At 38.7% G+C, this 21,512-nt stretch overlaps 1 protein-coding gene across 2 annotated transcripts in view; it reads left to right on the top strand.

Annotated features, from left to right (window-relative positions):
• cntnap5l (contactin associated protein family member 5 like) overlaps positions 1-21,512 on the top strand; it is a 98,339-nt gene that overhangs the window by 38,718 nt on the left and 38,109 nt on the right. For both annotated transcript variants that reach the window (XM_026927812.3, XM_026927803.3), the window contains exons 4-7: positions 7,729-7,876; positions 9,566-9,769; positions 15,741-15,925; positions 20,308-20,451. In XM_026927812.3, the coding sequence (XP_026783613.3) occupies positions 7,729-7,876; positions 9,566-9,769; positions 15,741-15,925; positions 20,308-20,451 (681 nt within the window). The remainder of the gene's footprint in view (positions 1-7,728; positions 7,877-9,565; positions 9,770-15,740; positions 15,926-20,307; positions 20,452-21,512) is intronic.

Genomic DNA, 21,512 nt, shown 5'->3' with positions numbered 1-21,512 from the left:
TCATTCTAATAGGCTATTCTTTCTATAGTAACAACAAGGACTTACACATAACAACTTACATGGCGTGCATGCTCCACATGATCTGATTTTTATAAAATAAAGTGTGTAATTGCTGTTATTGTGAAATATTCTGTAATAAGAGATTTATTTGGCATTATTTAAAAGGAGGCTCCAGTGTAAGTGCTTTGTAACACTTTTCCGCCATGGGAATGTGTTTAGGACAGAGAATGTTTATAGCTGTTCAGTGCTAAGTGATAACAGGAACTGGTTTTATAGATGTTCCACAACTTTAAACATAACTATAAGCAAAAAAGGGGTTATATGTCGTAAGTTCAAGCTTCTTTCTAGCAATAAATGCTTAAAATGAGATATTTTTAATTTCTAAATTAAAGACTATTTCAGGCTTGAAATTTGTAAAAATGTCTAGCAGTATTGTAGGTTTAATAACCTTATATTTAGTTTATTATAATTTTGTTTATCTTATAATAGTAAATACTAGATACAATTGACTAGATTCAAGATATTTCCACTTGCTAAGAGGTCATTTTTTGCAGCGCACTACGTCATTGATTATTTCCTGTAATTGCATGCCCTGCTATGTTCGATTCCTTATATGCATACAGTATGTGTCTAACATAGGTCTTTGGTTGATAGTATTATCTAAAGCCACCTGGCAGCACCAGAAAGGATTCAGCTTTCACACTGTGGCCATTGGAAATTTCCAGAATAAGCCAGACATATTTTAAATCATATTTTAAAACTACTGAAGTGTGTCGCACCTTACCTTCTGATATTCATGCTGAATATCCTTAAGCTGAATAAAGCAGTTGGAATTAAAGGTGCACTGCTCTCAACTTTTGCATTAATAGGATTGGAATTGTAGCTGTTGTGTGGCTTATTTTTTTCTTTATGGATTACGGATTTCGGCACAGAACACCCCCTCTTCATCTCACATAACAAGGATTTTTTTTGTCAGCACCCACTCAAATCGATGCCATTGACCGACGGGGACTTCAGCTTGAGCAGCTAACGTGGCTTGGCACATTTATCACGCAGTGACAGATCCCATTAACACACTCTTAAAAGGTCAATCAAATCCAAAACATGTTTATGGATATTTTGGCCTGGCTTTTCAAAGGAAAGCCATTCTTTCTGACTCACTATAGTCGTATCTCCATTAATTACGTATGCTAAGCTGAATGCACTTGTCTTCTATAAAGTCAGAGGGAACTGCTGTGAGACATGTGGCTATTGATTATAGTAACCTAGTGAACAACACTCATATACTTAAACACTGCATTATAACACTCACAAAACTATGTCATACACCTTTCATGCCTGATGTCATATCACTGTCATAAGTTGTCAAAACAGTAATCTTACCATTATCAGCAGTTGTTTACATAGGTGTAATAATGTTTAGATTTAATGTAATGATATGTTATTGGCTAAATTTTTACCAAGTGTGCTCTAGTTACCAAATGGCTTAAAGGAGATTTTTTTACACATACTGTATGACAACTGTCATAAGATACGTCTTATATTACATTATGAAAATCACTCTAAGAAAACATTATGACACATTGATATAGCAGTTAAATTAGGACACAGTCTCATGTTGGCATCAACTGCCCAGAAATATTGTACTTTTTGAGTACTATAATGATACACAACGACATGTTACTTATTAATTGTACAGTGTAGTATAATTGTTTTTTTTATAAGATTTTATCTATGCCTAATATTTTATGAAATACCTGATTCCTGAATCTGGATAAGCAAGGATATTTCCTCCAATCGTGAGCAGTCACGTCACAGGTAGGAGAGAAGACATGATACAGTCCCCTCTGAAATTATTGGAAAAACAAGGCCAATTCTTTTGTTTTTGGTATGCTTTTGCTATGGTGTATGCACACATTTGTGTTTGAGATTAAAAGATTAATATGAGACGATAGATCAGAATTGATTTTCCATGGTTCTTCCATGGTTCCATGGTTCCTGATTTCTCCATGGGCAAGGTGGCTCAGTGGTTTGTACATTTGTCTCACACTTCTGGGGACGAGGGTTCAAATCTCACCTCTGCCCTGTGTGTGGTATTTACACGTTCTCTGTGTGCTTCCTCCCCAGTTCAAAAACATGCATTGCAGGCTGATTGGAATCTTCATATTGTGAATGTGTGTGCAATTGTGCCGTGTGATGGGCTGGTACCCCATTACAGGGTGTCCCCCGCCTTATGTCCCGTGGTCCATGGGGTAGGTTCCAGGCTCCTCTGCTACCCTGTGTAGGATACGCGGTATGGAAAATGGATGGATGGGTTTAGCAACTTAAAACATGGCACCTTTGGTGGCAGAGCACCCAGTTTTTAGGTGAGCAAAAGTATTGGAACAGATAGTCTTAAAGTGAATTAAATAACACTTAATATTTGCTTGCATATTTCTTAATTACTTGCAATAACTTCATCAAGCTGGAAACCCACTGACATCACCAAACTGTTGCATTGTACTACAGCTTGTTTCAGTTGTTGTTTGTTTTGGGGGGGTTTCTCCATTCAGTCTCCTCTTCAGGAGGTGAAATGCTGCTCAGTTGAGTTAAGGTCTGGTGATTGACATGGTCAGTCTAAAACCTTCCACTTTTTTCCCCTGATGAAGTCCTTTGTTGTGTTGGCAGTGAGTTTTGGGTCATTGTCTTGCTGCATATTGAAGTTCCTCCCAATAAGACTGGATGCATTTCTCTGTAAATTGGCAGACAGATATTTTTTCTGTAGACGTCTGAGTTCATTCTGCTGCTACCATCATGAGTTACATCATTAATAATGACTAGTGAGCCTGTTCCAGAAGCAGGCATGCAAGCCCAAGCCATGACAACATACTTGACCGATGAGCTTGTATGTTTTGGATCATGATCAGATCCTTTCTTTCTCCACACTTTGGCCCTTCCATCACTTTGGTAGAGGTTAATCTTGGTTCCAGAACTTTTGTGGTTCATCTCTTTGGTTTCTTTGCGAATTACAATCTGGCCTTATGATTTTTACTGCTGATGAATGGTTTGCATCTTATGGTATGGCCTCTATATTTTGGCCCTGGAAGTCTTTTTTGAACAGTGGATTGTGACTCCGTCATGCCTGCTGTGTGAAGGTTGCTGGTAATGTCACTGACTGTTGTTTTTGGGTTATTTTTCACAGCTCTCACAATGTTTCTGTCATCAGCTGCTGTTGTTTTTTTGGCCAACCTTTTCAATGGGCTTTAATACACCAGTGGTTTCTTTCTTTTCCCCTCTTTTCTCAGCTTCAAAATGGCTTGATCATACCGAAATGTCTTCAGTGTTTATGCCAAAGATGATTATAAATAGTGTTTTATATTCAGCTTTTGAAATGTGTGGAGAACAGGGTTGAGAGCAGGATGGATAAAAATAGGCTCCAAGGTCCCCAGTTTGATCCTGATCTCAAACTACTGTCTGTGCAGAATTTTACATGTTCTCCCCATGTCTACATGGGTTTCTTCTGGGTTCTCCAGGAAGATTGGGTACTTTGAATTTTCCCAAATTATGAGTGAAGGTGTGTGTGCATATTGCCTTGACAAGGACTGGTGTCCCATCCAGGGTGTATTCCCACCCATCACCCAGTGTTCCTGGGATAGGCTCCAGATCCACAGCAACCCTGACCAGGACAAAGTGGTTACTATAGATGAATGAATGAACATTAACAAAAATTGGTTAAAGGAATGTTATAAGCAGGTATAAGCCTTAATGTCACATACTTTACTGGCTTAATAAATCTTATGATGTTACATAACATTGTCAGTCTTATTATAATTATACTACAATGTTTGTAATAACACCTGTTTTTATGCTAACTAGATCACATTTAGCAAAAATAAGCATACAACAATCTGTTATAACATCAACATTATGACCAATATCTAGTGGCAGAGCCAGGAATTAATTTCTTAGGGAGATGAGGACATACTAAATAAAATCACAGTGCTATCTCTACAATTAAATTGAGAAGATTTTGGGTACATTCTGAGTGAATGCCAGACAGTAGTCTGAGCAGTGATGACACAAATATGTTATTCTAATTATTTAAGGTATGATCTACTGTCAACCAATCCTGCCATATAATTAACTCTGCCAGAAAATACACTATATTGATTAATCCTGTTTCTCACAGCAGCAGCTGGTAGTTAATAACATGTGAATAAAAACAAACTAAGGGACTAAATGTCACTCCCCCTATCCCCACATGCAATGCCTCTGCCGATATCATATCAATTACCAGTAGTGGATACATAACAGCTTTATATTACTGGACATCAACTGTTATGACAAGTTATGACAGCATATCACATTAGGCGTGACAGGTGCATGACAAAGCAAGGAAACGTGTTCAAGTGTTCAAGTATAGTGTTACCGGTTAATGTTATACAAGTTGGCTTATGCATTTTTTTATGCATTGTATTTTTGTTGTTGTTTTTTAGTATACTCAAACCCAAATGACTAAGAATGATGCGGTTGATGTGAATTTTGTTCAATTCCACACATGCATATGAGTTAAATATGAATTAAGAAAAGGTATAACTTTGGCTAACCTAACTTGTAATCTTAACCTTCATAGCTTTTATACAAATTGAGATATACAATTAGTTACGAATCTGCAAGCATAGGACCATATTGCTTTGGCTATATTGTAGATTGTAGATATACAATAACTGCTACACCTGATATAGAAGCACAGCACACACTAACTTGCAACCAGCAATGTCAACACTGTGTGTAAATCAACCACCCTGAAAATCATAAAAACATTTTTCATTACAGTGAGTTATTGTAGGGCATCAATATTATGTTACCACATCAGTTACGTTAGCTGGCGTTCTAACATATACAGGGTGAGTTTAAAAAAAAATGTTAACACATATGACACTACAACACATATGATATAACTAGAATAAACCTGTATGAATACTGAGTTAGAGTTACAGCAGTTGTCATCAGTAGTCTACTATTTTTCGGCACATTCTTTCTCTGTTCCCCTGTTATTTGTAAAAATCTGCTGTGATAACAGTCACATGTTTTACATGTGTATAATTCAGGTAAGGGAAAAATTTATGTCATTTAAAAGACAATATTAAGTAGGCTCTTTAACTGTGTTGTTCCATGCTCCTGCCTCTGATAGGTGAATAAGTACCAAGTATTTATGCCGTAGGAGGATTAGACACAAAAATCATCATCTTTGAATAAGAATGAGAATTACTTGTAAATTCGGCTTCACTTCATCTGAGGGAATGTGGGCGCTGTTTAAGTTTCGTTATTGACTGGCCTGCATACAAAAGCACAAAAGAGTATTGATGAATTTCTATTTCTTTATTCATTCCTTGATTCGTTTTATTTGTTCATTTATTCGTTTGTTCTTAAATCCATTCACGCATCCATTTGTTTATCAATTCAGTCATTCTTCCATCCATCCTTGTGACATTTAAACATGAGCCTCATCATCGTCTCTTCACTTGACTGATTTCAGTCTGTGGTAAACATTGGTGGGGGAAATAATTGGCTGAGTAATTCAGTCAGTTCTGTTCTACTGACAGCCTTTCTTGTTATTAATGCCTTTTTATTATAACTTCTGTACAGACTATGTAGGCAGTAGATGTGAAAGTCTATTATCCTCAGAAAACCCTTTTCCTCTACATTTTTGGCTGTTTTGCAGAATTTAGCAACAGCGACATCTGATTTTCTGAGACTGCCACACACGTGTAGTTACTGAGTGAATATTAAGTGCACAAAGCCGCTGTGTAGTATCGGATGATCAGTTATCGTTCATCTTGCAAGTCTTACTCGGTCATGCAGGTTCTCTCCAGAGATCCTATTTGGGTCCCTGTTCAATCCTTCATTATTCAGAATGCACCAGTTCTTTCTGCATCAGTTTATTCATATCACTCCACTCCTGTGTTTTCTCAATGCAGTGGTCAAACCCTGCATATTTCTTCAAGCTTTTTGAACTGACCAGCAACTTTACCTGCAAGAAGGACATAGCATCAAGACTCCTCTCTGTACTGGCGTCTCAGTGGTGGAATGAACTCCTGCAGTTGTGTAAACAGCTGAGTCACTGGCTGTTATCAAATACAGAGTGAAGTCCCATCTGTTTAATAAGCACTTAACTGAACATTAATTATGCACTTAACAAAAAGGCACTTGTAATTTGTGAATTAATGCATACATGTATCAACAGAGACTCCTGTTTCTGGCAATGCTTTTGGTTGTTGATCTCTTAGGATTCTGACCTAAACTACACTATGCTGTGTTTTCCATATAGAAACATCAGTGTACCTCTCTAACTAGCTCACCTGCTAAATGCACTAATAGTGAAATTCTGGCTCTGAATCAAAATTATGTTTACAGTACCAAAATAAATGTCATAGCTAAGATCTCTAATGTTACAGTATATGGACAAATAACAGGATTTCTTGAATAAGAGTAAAAAGTCCATTAAATGAGAGTTTATACATCTTACAAAACAGAGTTTATACATCTTACAAATGCATTTTTGATAAATGTCTGAAGCCAGAGAATTGCTCAAGTACTCTTTTCCTGCATATATGTTCACAATTTCTCTTTTTCATTCTTAATATCAGTGGACTTTTGGCTCTCTGTATATAATTTGTTGTTTTTGTTCCCAGTTCCCATGAAAGTGAATTATTATCAAGCACAATGGGCCTCAAGAAAGTGAAAACACATTGATCAAAATGATCAGTCCTCTTGTACTAATTGCTACTTGAGAAATTTAGGCTGACTGATTAAGCTTAAATTTGAAGAATATGCATTTATGTGTTCTTTATGCCTCTACTTTCTCTCTCTCTCTCTCTCTCTCTCTCTCTCTCTTTCTTGGCTCCTGTCCACTCTCCCCTACCAATCTTCTGTCCTTCAAAAAATATTTTTTCATTGCACAGTGATGATGAAGAAGTTATTTCAAGACTTGTTGCTTATATAATGATCTCTCCAGTATGCCACTATAATAGAAAGCGCTCCACAAAGCCTGGTTCATTTACACCATCCTACAATGTTACCGAAGTCCCAATCTTTCTCCCACATTCAGTCTATTTGGGACTCTGTTTCCAAATTGATGTGCAGGGAACAAACATTATAGCAATCATTCCCTGTGCTAAAGCTATTGCAGCCAGTTTTGTGCTCTCACGCATACTTTCATTCCCTCTTTTCCTTTTCTGCATCTCCCTCTCATCTGTCCGTACAATGCAAGATCCATCTTCTATTTTCATTACTGATATGTGATCAACAATTTGTGCCCCATTTTTTCTTTATACCCAACACATAGCTTCATGTTTGCTTTTCTGCAAGAGCGAAATGCCAGCCATGTTTGAAGGAGAGCCCACTGTCTCGCTACAGGCTCAGCTCGATGAAGTGATTTATAACTCAGGACAAAGTGACAAAAAAAATTGGCCACAAAGACAAGAACTCTCACTGAGCAGGGAGAATGAGTCAATGTTCATGAAAAGTCATTTGATTTAATTACATCATTACTTGCATTGAGAAGAAGGTGCAAATAACTAATTATATGCACCATTGCCCTTCCTTTGGTTCCACTAATAATTACCCATACCAAAACAATTCCATTAAAAACATGATTCCAAGATATTTCACAGCAAATTGTATGTGTTTGAGTGTGGTTTATGAGCCGTATGTCATATATAAATATCGTATCGTAAATATGTGCAGACATTTTCAGGGAACACAGACACAGACTCAGTGGTCCAGCACAAGCTCCTCCACTCCATCAGGATTCGATTTCTGCGACTTCTGCCCCTGGAAGGAAACCCCACAGGAGGAATAGGGCTCAGACTGGAGATCTATGGCTGCAGTTACAGTAAGAACCTACACACACTCAAACGTGCAACCCAGTCACACAGGAAAAATGTTTGCATACAACTTATCTACAGCACCTTCTATACCCTGAATATCAGCGTTCTGGCACAAGCGTATGTCGCACAGCAACATATCATACTTTCACTCGAATGCTCTGTCATGTATTGCACCAACATATTTTAACCAAGCTATTTGAATATTTGAATTGATATATAATAAATAATTTTTCTCTTTTTCCAAACCTATCGAGTATTACCCACTTCTTCCATAAAGATGCTGTTGTGCTTTTCACAACATATGATTAGACTTCTTCTCTGGGCATTTTTTTAAACACATCAAGTCTCTGTAATCTCAATAGCCTTTAAAAAAAAAAAACCTGTGGTACTGTACCATGTTACCAAATGACTTGCAAGCCTGATTGTGTTTGCATAGAAGAGGAGAAGAGTTACAAGTCTAGCATGAAGTGAAATTTATTTATTATATGTCAATCTTATTCAAATAGTGTAGCGTTTGAGTGAAAGTTTCATATGTTGCTATGCAACATATTATTGTGCCAGAACACTGACATTCAATGTATAGAAGGTGCTGCATGCAAACCTTTTTTTCTGTGAGACTGGATTGCAAATGTACTAGTAAACATATGTTTTAGTAACCTTCTTTGTAATTCAATGTGTGTCTGAGTGTGTGATTGTGTGTGTACATGTGTGAAATACATATTTTCCAAAGAGGATTATGCATTCAAAGAATTCACTACTTTTAGCTTTTTCAATATAGACCTCAAGAGACGTGTGACTGTTTCCAGCTGATGGGGATTCAGTGTGTCCTTCTATTCCCTCTCTTGACTTCTCTAAGCGCAAATTCTTTCTTTCAAGTCAACCGTGACAGCGACGAAATTACTGACAACGCTCTCTCAAGGCTGCTGAGGTTTTAGATAGTCATTTTGCATTCATCCTCACAGTCAAACCAAAAGACTTCATAATGATCGGAAGTCAACCTGATGACAGCTAAGAACACTGAATGATTTTATTATTCCTGGCACTGTAAAGAAGTTTGTTCTGTAAAACAAAACAAAAAAAAGCCTTTAAAATAGTAAAAGGAAAAGTTTTTAAAAATCAGAAATAGCTTAAAGTCATGTTAAATATTCCGTTTAAAACTGCATCAGTTCTCTCAGGTATACTTCTGAAGCTCCCGCAGTCCTTCTGGACATTTTGGCTGTCTCTTGCTTCTGTCTATGAATTTATGCTTGTTACATGTTCAGGTAGTATCTGGATCATTGATTTAACTATGATTACATTTCAAAGTATTTAAAATGACTGACTTTTGTAAATATTGCACCAAAAAATGATTTTAATCCAGTTTAGACCTCTATTTCCTATTTTAATCCAGTTTAGACCTCTATTTCCTATTTTAATCCAGTTTAGACCTCTATTTCCTGCCGTCAGAAGAATTCCAAAGCAACGAGGTTTGTAGGTCTATTTCTAGAAATAGTGTTTAGATCAGTAATAATTAATATGAAAATCAGATATATCATGTATTTTAAAAATACATCTTGCACCTGTGCTACCGTGAAATCAAAAGAAATTATAACTCTTGCTGCGTGACGTGACACATTCCGTGACTGAAATAGAGTTTCACTGTCAATTTGTTCCAACCACTTCTCACTTCTCTGATGTGTTCATGTGCTTTTCAGAGTCAGATGTGGCAGAATTTGATGGGCACAGCGCTCTGCTGTACCGGTTTAATCAGAAATCAACGAGCACAGTGAAGAATGTGATCTCAGTGCGCTTCCGGAGCAGACAAGCCAACGGTGTTCTGCTCCACGGAGAGGGCCAGAGAGGAGACTACATCACCCTGGAGCTCCAGAGAGGAAGACTTACACTGCGTCTCAACCTAGGTATGAAAAAAGAGAGAGAGATGTGAATGAGGCAAGGGAAGAGAGAGAGAAAGAGAGAGAGAGAGAGGGAATAGCTAGTGTTTTATTCTGCTTATACCACAGCAGTTTGCCAATGGTTACTCATTTTTATTGAATAAAGAGCACATTGAACTCACATCCATAAAACAAGTTAGTTCTTGTCAACACTTGTGCTATAGCAGCTATAAACTGTTGTTTCATCCCCTGCCTCTCTTTTTTCTCTCTTTATTGAAATTAATAAGACAACAAACTGCAGCTTGTCATGTTACTGAGAAACAAAAAAAAAACAGCAAGTCACCTATCACTTAGATTTTCTACCTCAACGGTTTCAAATTAAAAAAAAAAAAAAAACAGCCTTGAGATAATAAAGATGTACCATTACATAAGCATTTACCAGTTGTAATTTCAAGAAATATACACACACTGACCACTGTATTAGGAACACCTGTAGACCTGCGCATTCATGCAATTATACAATTAGCCATGTGGCAATGGTGCAAAGCATAAAATCATGCAGACACCACATTACAAGAAGCAGAAAACCACATCGGGTCTCAGTCCCTTCAAACTGGATAGTTGAAGACTGGAAATACTGCCCAGGTTTGATGAGCCTGTGCCCAGTGTAGCCTCAGATTCCCGTTCTTGGTTGACAAGAGTGGAACCTGATGGAGTTTTCTGCTGTTAGCTGCCTCAATCTTTAAAATATCATGCATTCTGGGATGCTTTTCTGCTTATTATGGTTGTAAAGAGTGGTTACTTGAGTTACCATAGCCTTCCTGTCAGCTCAATCCAATCTGGCCATACTACTCTGCGTGCAAAATTGCAACCCAGTGGATGTTTTTGTTCGTCCCCCCATTCTGTGTAAACTCTAGAGACTGTTTTATGTGAAAATCCTATGAGATCAGCAGTTCTGAAATACTCAAATCAGCCCATCCTGCACCATCAACAATGCCATGGTCAAAGTCAGATAGATCACATTTTATCCCCATTCAGATATTTGATGTGAGCATTAACTGAAGATCCTCACCTCTCATGATTTTATGCTACATGGGATAATTGCCTGAATGAGCAGGTGTACCAGATCAGAATAAAGTGGCCATTGAGTGTATATGCCTAACTATGAATTATTTATAAGTAAAATCTACAAGAAGTCCTTTTTTTTCTGCCTAATCAGGGTTAGGATTCCCAAAAGAATTGCAGCACAAAGATCATTGTTAAATAGTAGAGCCAGCATCACACTGAACCCTCTATCTCCCAGAACCTTCTCTCTCCCAGACGATCTTAACTGGGAAATTCAGCCCAGGACTGTGTGGATGTGTCAGATCACATCCACAAACAGTGCTATTGTTATTATAGTTTGTTTATACATCACTGCAGTGCCAGCTAGTTTAAAAGGTACATTAATCAATAGAGCATGGCATGGCAATTTGCAGAAGACAGTGAACATATCACATCTGGTTGTGTGTTAGAGTGTATATAATTTGTGAAAAATTGTAGATGCACTTTAGCTAACAGTCAGGCACAAAAAGGCTGAGTGAACAGGAACGTAACTTTAGTGTCTGCAGTTGGGGTAAAGCAAGAGTTAAACAAATGGCTTATTCTGATGGGTACTTTCCTAGACCTGGCTTCTTCTGCCGAACTCAAATCGGCCAGAAGAAAATGGTAGAAACAAAAAATTTGTAAATGTCTGAACTGAAAAAAACCGTCATTGTTCTTTCTCTTACAGTCAGTTAGTAAATTTACCACAGAAGCTACAGTAAGAAGATATTATGAAAATAAGTTGACAGGGGCTTTAAAGGAACAGCTTTACCTACAAAGTGCTGGTACTGGAGACTCCTTCCAAAAGGAAAATGAAATATTTATAAATTAAAAAATATCTTTACAGCAAGCATCCCCATATAAAGAATTTTTTTTATTTATTACATAACACTTTATTAAACACTTTGTGGCAGCGGAGGCGGCGTCGAGTGCCGGTTTGTGAATGGATGGCAGAGCCAGAGAAGGTGAGTGATAAGGGTTGCACACCTGAGAGGAATTGTACAAGGGTTTTGTTTTGCAGGATAAAAAAGGGAGAGACGAGTGCCTCGAGAGAGAAAGCCAACCAGCACAGAGCCGTGTGTGTGCATGTGTGAAATAAAAAAGCGAAAGTAAACGACAAAGCCCCTTTTGAGTTGTTGCAAGCCTGCCTCCCGTGTCCTCATTCCCGTCCCGACCAGGACAAGTGTCACACACGTACATATATTTTTTTTATTGTTATGCCTAAAGTAGCTTAAATATAAGTCCCTGTGAATTAGTTGTTACTGTAGAAATGATAACCTATTATCACAGGTTGTATAATCATAGCTATACAACTGAGAATTTAAACTATAGGCTATGATAAACACTATACACTACACAATAAACACTACACAAATTCTGTAAGTATTCTTGAAGATGTAAATTGTATTAATAATCCTTAGCAGCAGTACGAACATGTAAAGTGACTTTTGTGTATAGAACTGATATAATGAGACAGTTTTAAAAGTCTTATGGCTTGTGAGAAGAAATAACTGTTCATGAATCTAGTACCTGGCCCATGCTCTGTAACATTCTTACAAATGGGATGAAGAATGAAAAGGTAAAGAAAGAGGAATAAGAAAGAGATATGGAGAGGCTAGAGACAGAGCAAATGAATAATGTGAGGTGAGCATGGAAGACAGAGATAAAGATTGAGAGGGCTAGGCAATGGGGAAAGGAGGAAGGTGAGGGAAAATGAAAGGATGAGGTGGGTTTGATAAGGGAGAGTGCTAGGGAAAGATAAAAAGAGAGAATGAGACAGACAACAAGGAAGATGAAGAAAGCACTGATAAGGGAGGAAAAGACAAATTTGGTAAGAGTCAGAAGGAAAGTAAGAGTAAAGTAATGAGGCGGGAAGGAGAGTGAGAGTGGGAAGGAGGAAACGAAGAAAAGGAAGAGTGAAAGTATAGGGAGGGGAAGAGAGACAGAGATTGGATGGAAGATGTATATGAAGAAGAGGGGATTGGGTTTTCACTAAAGTAAAATTGCAAAAGGGTGAGTGAAGACAAGTGCATGAAGGAGAGGATTAAGGAAGTGCTGTGAACAAATGATGGACAGAGTTTGGGGTGGTGGTGTGAATGAGTGCAGGAGGCGGTGTTATGACAAGTGAAGTGACCGAGTGGAGGAAAGACATTAAGGTCAAGTGGAGTGAACAAGTAAAGGATGGTGTGTAGAGATCAGAGGAGTGAGGGAGAGCTGTGATATTTACAAGGAGGAGGGAGGAAAAGGAAGAATGAAAGTATGGCACAATTAGGGAAGAGAGCAAGAGAACATGAGAGATGTGGAAGGAGAAGGAATGTGAACGAATGAGGAAGGTGGAGGGAGAAAGGAAGGAAAGGAAAAAGGCAAGGGAGAGAGATTGTATGGAAGATACATATGAAGAAGTGAAGTTTGAATTTTTGCAGAACTTTAATTGAAGATGTGAGTGAAGATGAGCGAGTGCCGGAGAGGGATTTTGGGCAGTGGAGTGAATGAGTGCAGGGGAAGGACTAAGGGAGAGTGGGGTTAATAAATGAAGGGGGAGTGGAGTGAACAAAGGCAGGAGAGGTGTCGGGGGGAGTGAAGTGAATGAGAGTGATTAAAAGGGAGTGGAGTAAAGGAGTGTATCAATAAGGAAGTGGGGTAGATGTTTACAGTGACATGAGGCAGAGGTGTTCACACACTCACGTTTCAACACTGTGCTGGAAGCTGTTGCTATAGCAATTCATCCTCACACAGACACACACTCACACAGAATGCGCATGTTTAGACATCCGCAAGCACAAGGTCTTTGCACAAAATTGCCTGGTATTAGCTGTTCCTCTCTGAATGGCTGTGATCTTTTTCACATGCAAACAGACAGGGTTCCATTCAAATGTTTCACACATTTTAAAGTTGAATCTGTGATTGCTTTCTAATGGAGTTAGTGTTCTGCTCTTGCGGGCCACAATATTCAACATTACATAAGAATAATAGATGTTTTTCTCACCTTGTAATGTAAATTGTGGGGCCACCACTGATGCTGCTTCTCTTGCCCAGATAACATTTATCAGATCTATGTATTCATACTTGAATGGCCTATTCAATGGTGAATGAGTTAGAACTAGCAAACAAAAGCTAAACTATTAAGAGTAGATACATACATGTGGAGTTGAATAATCCTGAGTCTCTCTGCTTCTGCCATTTTTTTATTCTGCTTGTGGATTGTAGAAGGCAGAGGAACAGTCCTCAGGTGCAGTACCCTGACCAATACTAGGGCAAGCAAAGGGCAGCTAAACCAGGCTAATGATGTATTTTGTTTTGGTCCGTTTCAGAGTTCCAAGTGGTCTCAGATGGATGAATCAGCACTTTTTATGCAAATGTGAACAGAATAAATTATCTCAGAACCCTTTAAAACAACCCACAAGCGAAGCGTACTCAGGCCACCTCCAGAAGTTTGTTTTTGGTTCATTTGTGGTCACCTTGATATGTATGTTGTGAACACAATGTGGTCTCAGTACACTTCACATTTGCTTTATGGATAGAAAAAATTTGTGGGTTGATGTAAAAACAAACGAACCAAAACCTTGCCTGAGTATTGGTCAGGGTACTGCACCTGAGGACTGTTCCTCTGCCTTCTACAACCCACATGCAGAATACAACCCACAAGCAGAATAAAAAAATGGCAGAAACAGAGAGACTCAGGATTGTTCAACTCCACATGTATGTATCTACTCTTAATAGTTTAGCTTTTGTTTGCTAGTTCTAACTCATTCACCATTGAATAGGCCATTCAAGTATGAATACATAGTTCTGATAAATGTTATCTGGGCAGGAGAAGCAGCCCCAGTGGTGGCCCCACAATACCTTTACAATTTGTAATTGCAATTTTTTTGTAATTGCAATATCTGATCTGATTTTTGGGAGAACCCACATGCTATTTGACCTTTAACATTCATATATGCTTGTTCACCACACCATTCCAGCTTTAGTCCCCCATTTGCTGTTATAGTTACCTTCACTTTTCAGGAAAGGCTTTCCACCAGATTTTGGAACATGGCTGTAGGAATGTGTGCTCAATCAGCCACAAGAGCATTATTGAGATTGGACACTGATTTTGGTTGAGGAGGCCTGGGGCGCTCTCAATGTTCCAGTTCATCCCAAAAGTGTTCAGTGGGGTTGAGGTTGGGGCTCTGTGCAGGATACTCAAGTTCCTCCACTCCAAAATTGGCAAACCATGTCTTCATGGACCTCACTGTGCACAGGAGCACTGTCATGCTGGAATAGGTTTGGGCTTGACCCCACAGTTCCAGTGAAGTTTCGAAAGTCTTAATGCTACAGAATATAAAGATATTCTAGACAATTCTGTGCTTCCAACATTGTGGCAACAGTTTGGGGAAGGCTCACGTATGGGTGTGATGGTCAGGTGTCCACATACTGTTGGCCATATAGTGTAGTTGCAGAAGAACATTTTATAACATTAGTTTAATAATTTGAAGTCTGGGAGAGGCAAATAATATTCAAGGCCTTGTCCGGAACCAAATTCTGAACACAAAGTAGAATGCCCAAATAGTATAGACACCACTGGTGTAACAACATACTATTTAGTAACGCTAGGATGTCAGCTAAATAAAAAGGCCTTGCTGTAGGTTCATTCCTGATTCATTATGATTTCTGATACGATCAGCGTGCTGCTCAGAGAGGTCTGTGGAATGAGTTCACACAGGGTATTTGACGCAGTGTAAATTGAAAAGTCACATTAGAACAGGTGAATGGAGACCTCAGCATTAAGACCCACCTCTCTCTTGCTCTATAACTAATTGCTGATGTCTGGTTGAAGTGCTCCTACTTTTCCTCAGCTTGGTGACGGATACTGCTGTATCTCTCTCTCTCTCTCTCTCTTTTCCTTATTTGTGTCTTTCACTCTTTCTAATCACAGATGATGCTAAACCACAGTCCAGTGGTAGACACACTTCAGTGATGTTAGGCAGTCTGCTGGATGACCATCTCTGGCATTCTGTTCTCATAGAGCGTTTCAACAAGCAGGTGAACTTCACAGTGGACAAAGACACGCAACAATTTCGCACACAGGGCCAGGAGGACTCTCTGGAGGTAGACTATGAGGTGAGGACCGCCACCCCACAAACTACACTGGATTAAACCTATTCCACACTGAAACATCCTCATGATTAGGGCCTTATCCAGAACAATCAGTGAATAATTGATGGATCTTCTCTAAAATGTTGACATCAGTGGTCAAATCTCTGACCAACAATGCTGTAATAGTGCAGAAAATTGTTTACTAAATAGATAGCATCTCCATACCTCATGAATACTGGTGACCCATTTTGTTGAAAAATGCATAAAACAAAACCATAGAGCATTTTGAACATCTTACAGTGTTTTAGATAAATAATTAAAACATAAAATATTGAACTGGTTTCCAGACAGAGCTGTGCTCCCAGAGTGTGTTTTGGATTCCACAATCAAGCCTGTAATTTAATAATTTTGTAATGATAATTACCACTTGCATTTGCTAAGTCTAAAATAAGACATTCAACACTCTTTCTAAGAAAAAAGATTAAATCTTTTCAAGGAAATTAATTTGATTGTGCAGACTGGTATTTTTTTTTTAAATTGTCACAGTTGAGGTTTGGCTACATTCTTTTAAGAAACAGGGAAGTGGGAAAATGCCACATATTTCCCACTCACGGCGAGCGCTGCAAGCAAAGGCACTCATCAAGGAATAGCAGCCCACAGCACTACAGCACACTTCTCCGAACTGGCATGCTTGTTTATGCTGACATGTGTGTTTTTGTTTTGATTCATGTTGTCTCCACCTGTGTCCCATCATTAGTTGTTTCCCTCATGTGTCTTGATTAATCACACCTGCTTTCAGTTTGCCCCTTGATTTGTGTGTGTATTTAAACCCTCGTGTTTCTGTGTTTCTGTGTTCAGTATTGTTCAGTGTTAACCTGCCTGTCTTTATCGAGCAGTTTGTTTCATGTTGGGTAATTCTGGTTCCCGATCTCGTTCTGTCCCTCGTTTGTGTATTTTGGATTACCCCTGCTATTGCCGTTTGCTCATTGTCTGACCTCTGCCTGTTACCGTTCCTGAGTTTGATTCACATTTGGATTTGTCTGCCTGCTCTTTTAATAAAACGCCTTTACTGCACCTGCATCTGTCTCAGCCTCTCCATTGTGACAGAATACTTCGCCTCTACCATGGATGCAGCAGGAAGGCGAGAGCAGCTTTACACCATAATGACCATGCCAGCATTCGACTAGGTCCATTTTCCCCAGTGGACTCCCCTATATCCCCCGGCCCCCTTCAACAACACTGAAGTTCCTCCAGAAGCCTACATGCTGCAGTTCCAAATATATTTTGAGAGAATTTTGGATGCCAAGCCCAAAGAGAAGCTGGCTGAGGTTCTTGTTCTTGTTGTCCCGGCTCACCGGCCAAGCCCGCAGTGGGCGGATCTCCTGGTCACCAAGGGACCCCTATGCCTAGGAAGTGTAACTGAGTTTGTATACCTCTTGAGAGTGGTGTACAGGAGGCCTGAGTTTCAACCTTGAAAATTTTTTTGGGAGGGCCAACCTGAAGGCCAAACCCACTCGGCCGTTGACAAGCTACTACATGGGGAGGAGGGCCGGAGACAAAGAGGAAACAAAGTCCCCTGCAGAGCTCCCTCCAGAGGCAGAGGCGATAGGGTGGCCTCCATAGCCAAGCTCTAGCCTGAGGCCGACAGCGTGGTCTCCCACATCCTGCTCCTGCCTGAGGCCGACAGTGCAGCCTCCCATGTCCTGCTCCTATCTGAGGCTGACGGCGCAGCCTCCCTTGACCTTGTTGGGTTATTCTGGTTCCCGATCTTATTCCGTCCCTCATTTGTGTATTTTGGATTAACCCTGATATTGCTGTTTGTTCATCGCCAGACCTCTGCCTGTTACCGTTCCTGAGTTTGTTTCACGTTTGGATTTGTCTGCCTGTTTTTTCAATAAAACGCCTTTACTGCACCTGCATCTGTCTCAGCCTCTCCTTTGTGACAGAATGCTAATTAGAAAATCTGAATTCCTTTGTAGCGTGTGACAGGAGTGTTAATTTGTCAGAAGAACTTATCATATTCTAATACTCAAATGTAGGGCATGCAGCATGTTGCTTTTCTTTTATTATTAATCCATTTGCTTAGTAATTATTTATAAATTGCATACACTTACTGTTTCATAAGCCTCCCTTATTAAATGATTCATGGTTTCAAGTTTGAATGGAAACTAATTATTTTTTTATAGATTAAAGTTTTTTAAATGATATTTAAAATAGGATAATGCTTCACTCCAATGACCATACCCATTTACCTACATAAAGAATAATCTTTGGATTTGGTGGAGTCAAAGCAGAAACAAAAAGAAATGAAATGCATAAGAGAAAGACTGTTCATATCCTATAACAAACCAGGAGAGTAATTAAGCCTTCCTTTGCTTGGGAGAGCTGTGACTGCCAAAAAGAGATGCATTGGTTAGAAAGGCAAACGCTATTATAACAATCTTTTTCCATAACCAAATTACACATAGACAGGCACCAGCTAAATGACTAATTTATCCTACCATGCAGCATGTTTTATAGCCTCTATTGATCGGGGGAATGGGGGTCTATAGTAAGCATCTCGTGATCACTAAGAAACTGCATGTGGCTTGTTTATAACTGATTACTGCTCTTCTTTTTATTGACCTTATACTGCAATTATTTTCCATTCACCTTGCAAGTTTAATAAAATACCTTGCACATGCTGTCTTTTAAATAAAGCCAATTAAATCTTATTTAGTTGCATGCTGCCATGGTGTTAAGTTGGCCAGATGAAACTTGTAAATGTAAGCCATCACTCATTTGCATCGTATTTGCCGCCCTGTGACTGAACAGCACTGATCAGAAGTGAGAACAGGCTTGCTTTTATAAAATGATGCTCTACTCTCTCTTGCCACTGTTACAGGATTGCAGAGAATAGGAAGAAAAACTTAAACTACTTTAGCTGACAGTTAAAGTAGTGCTCGAGTGTGGGAACTCCACTTGCAATTTCAAAAGCAATCCTGCAACATTCTGTTACGTATTGATTAAAACAGTAACAGTAATTCATTAAAACAGTAATCAGCAAGAAGTAAAGGAAAAGGAAAGGGAAACAGTTTTGAATATTAACGTAAAGCATGTACTTTTTTCTTGCCATTTACCAAATTATGTGTGTTATATATTTTATAAACATTTAATAAAAAGGGGTAATAATCTCAAGGCCCAAAAAATAGCCTCCATCCATCCATCCATCTGTCCATTCATTCATCTGTCCATTCATTCATCCACCCATTCGTCTGTCTGTTCATCCATTGAACTATCCAACCATCCAATCCATTGAACTATCTAACTATCCATCCATTCCTCCATCCACCCATCCATGGTTATATCCTACTTAGAAATGTGTATGTTCACAGGAAAATAGGAAAAGAAAAACATGTTTACCATTAACAGGGTTCTTGTCTACTGTAAGAGCTCCAAAATGTACTCATCTCTGAAAAAAAAAAGGTCATTGTGATTCATAAGAGGACTCTTGGCCTTTGAATGTTCCACAGAGGACATATGAAAAGCAGCTTAAAATTGCAGTCAAAACAGTTGTTAGTACTTCAGCAAGTACTGCACCCATTTATATGATATACTTTCAAAGATTTCTTAGAAATCGTGGGATTTACAGTATTGCCACACATTGTACCTCATTACTTTATTTGTTTTTATTTTTATTTTGTTTACATTTTTCTAGCCCAGAAAATATCTCAGTCCTAGTCGAAAAACATATCAGTTTAGCTTTTCCTCTTTTCCTAAATAATATACTGTACGATCTACCTCTATATTTATAACTTATTCTATGCATATAGGAAATGAGTTCTCACCTTGATTATCAGCATCGTCCACATCGGTCTCTGAGGTCACTCGCAGCATTCAGCACAACGCAAGGTTCATCGTCATCTCTTCACTTTACTGATCTCTGTTCAGGCTTACATCAGTGGGGAAATAACTGCAGATTCATTCACTCGATTCTGCTATGTTGGCTAAATTTCTTGTTAGTGATGTCTTTTATGGAGATCATTTAAATGTTTTAAAATGCTGTAGTCTATACAGTGTATCTGACCACAAGCTGAATTGATTAGGCTTATGTCCAACCTGCTACAGCACATAGCTATCCAGTAACTTGATACCCAGTGGAAAATCTCACTTAGCTAGCAAGCTAGCAATCTTTAGGCAGACTAACTTCATTCACAGCTGTGTTTGTTAAACTGGCTCCTTACCCAACATGAGTGTTACAGGCAAACCTCTTAATACTAATGCTCAGTTTTTGCCTGTTTTCCAGAATTTTGCAGGAGTGCCGCATTATTTGAGTTCAGTGTATCTTTGTGTTTTGTATCTTGGCTATTCCTGGCATTTGTACATGTGTGTGTGTGTGTGTGTGTGTGTGTGTTTGTCAACTCAAGCTTAGTTTTGGAGGAATCCCTCTGCCAGGCAAGCCCGGGACCTTTCTGAGGGAGAATTTCCATGGCTGCTTGGAGAACCTCTACTACAATGGAGTCAATATCATCGACATGGCCAAGAGACGCAAACCTCAGATCTACACTGTGGTAGGTCACTAGGGTTTGCTACTTTTAGCATATTGTCAACATGTTAGAAAGGCAATTATTGCTTCAGATATAACCCTGTGTTAATATAATCTCTGTTGTCATACCAACTTGTACACACATCTGAGGACACTTTTTTGTTTGTAAATGTGTTAAGGATCATTGTGTTATGCCAGTTAGTATGTGTGACCCACAGTTAGTCACAGATCCACACACAGTTCTGCCTAATTGCAGTGATAGTTTTTCCTGTCACTATAATGTCAAGTTGAGGATTTTGTGTGTGTGTGTGTGAGAGAGAGAGAGAGAGAGGGAGAACAGTTGCTATGTGCATGTAACTGTAAAAGTGCCCTTTCTGTGTCTAATTAACAGAAATACTAAGAAGTGAAGCAAGTGCTCTTGCTCTGTCGTTCTCTCTGTTGTTCTCTTCCTTTCTCTCTCTCTGGCAGGTGTTTTGTTCTTATTATATTTAATATAATTATATTTATTTCTTATATTTATATATTTAATATATTTAATATAATTATATTTATTTCTTATATTTATATATTTAATATATTTAATATAATTATATTTATTTCTTAAAAGCGACGTTACTTATCACATCTTTAGAAGCCAAGCGGCAAGTACTTTAGTTCCACATCTTTAAAAAGCTGTTGATGCTTGAATTTGTTCCAAAATCCAGTACTTATAAGCATGCCCTAAATTTTGACATTTAGCAGTCACTAGTAAACTGTAGGCAGGTTTGTGTACTTAATGACCAGCCCTGTGAATAGTACATAAAGGACATAAAGGGCAAAAAAGCTAAATCATTCCTACACTGAGACGTAAACTGCATGAAGAGTTAATCCTGTGACATTGACCACCTTTGTTCTATTTTTTTTTCTATCACTGTCTACTTTACACCCACACTCCAATCTATCTTCTCTTTGCTTTTTGAATCCTCTTATGAATTTACACTCTCTAATTGTATTGCTGTCATGCTGTGAGGGATGTCTCCTCTTCTCAACAACCAAACCCCCCCCCCCCCCCCCCACCCCCCCATTTGCACACATCTTTTAAATTCA

This window comes from Pangasianodon hypophthalmus, chromosome 11 (assembly GCF_027358585.1).
Source record: "Pangasianodon hypophthalmus isolate fPanHyp1 chromosome 11, fPanHyp1.pri, whole genome shotgun sequence".
Taxonomy (NCBI): Eukaryota; Metazoa; Chordata; class Actinopteri; order Siluriformes; family Pangasiidae; genus Pangasianodon; species Pangasianodon hypophthalmus.
Note: the sequence above shows the minus strand (reverse complement) of the source record. Positions and strands in the feature narration are given on the sequence as shown.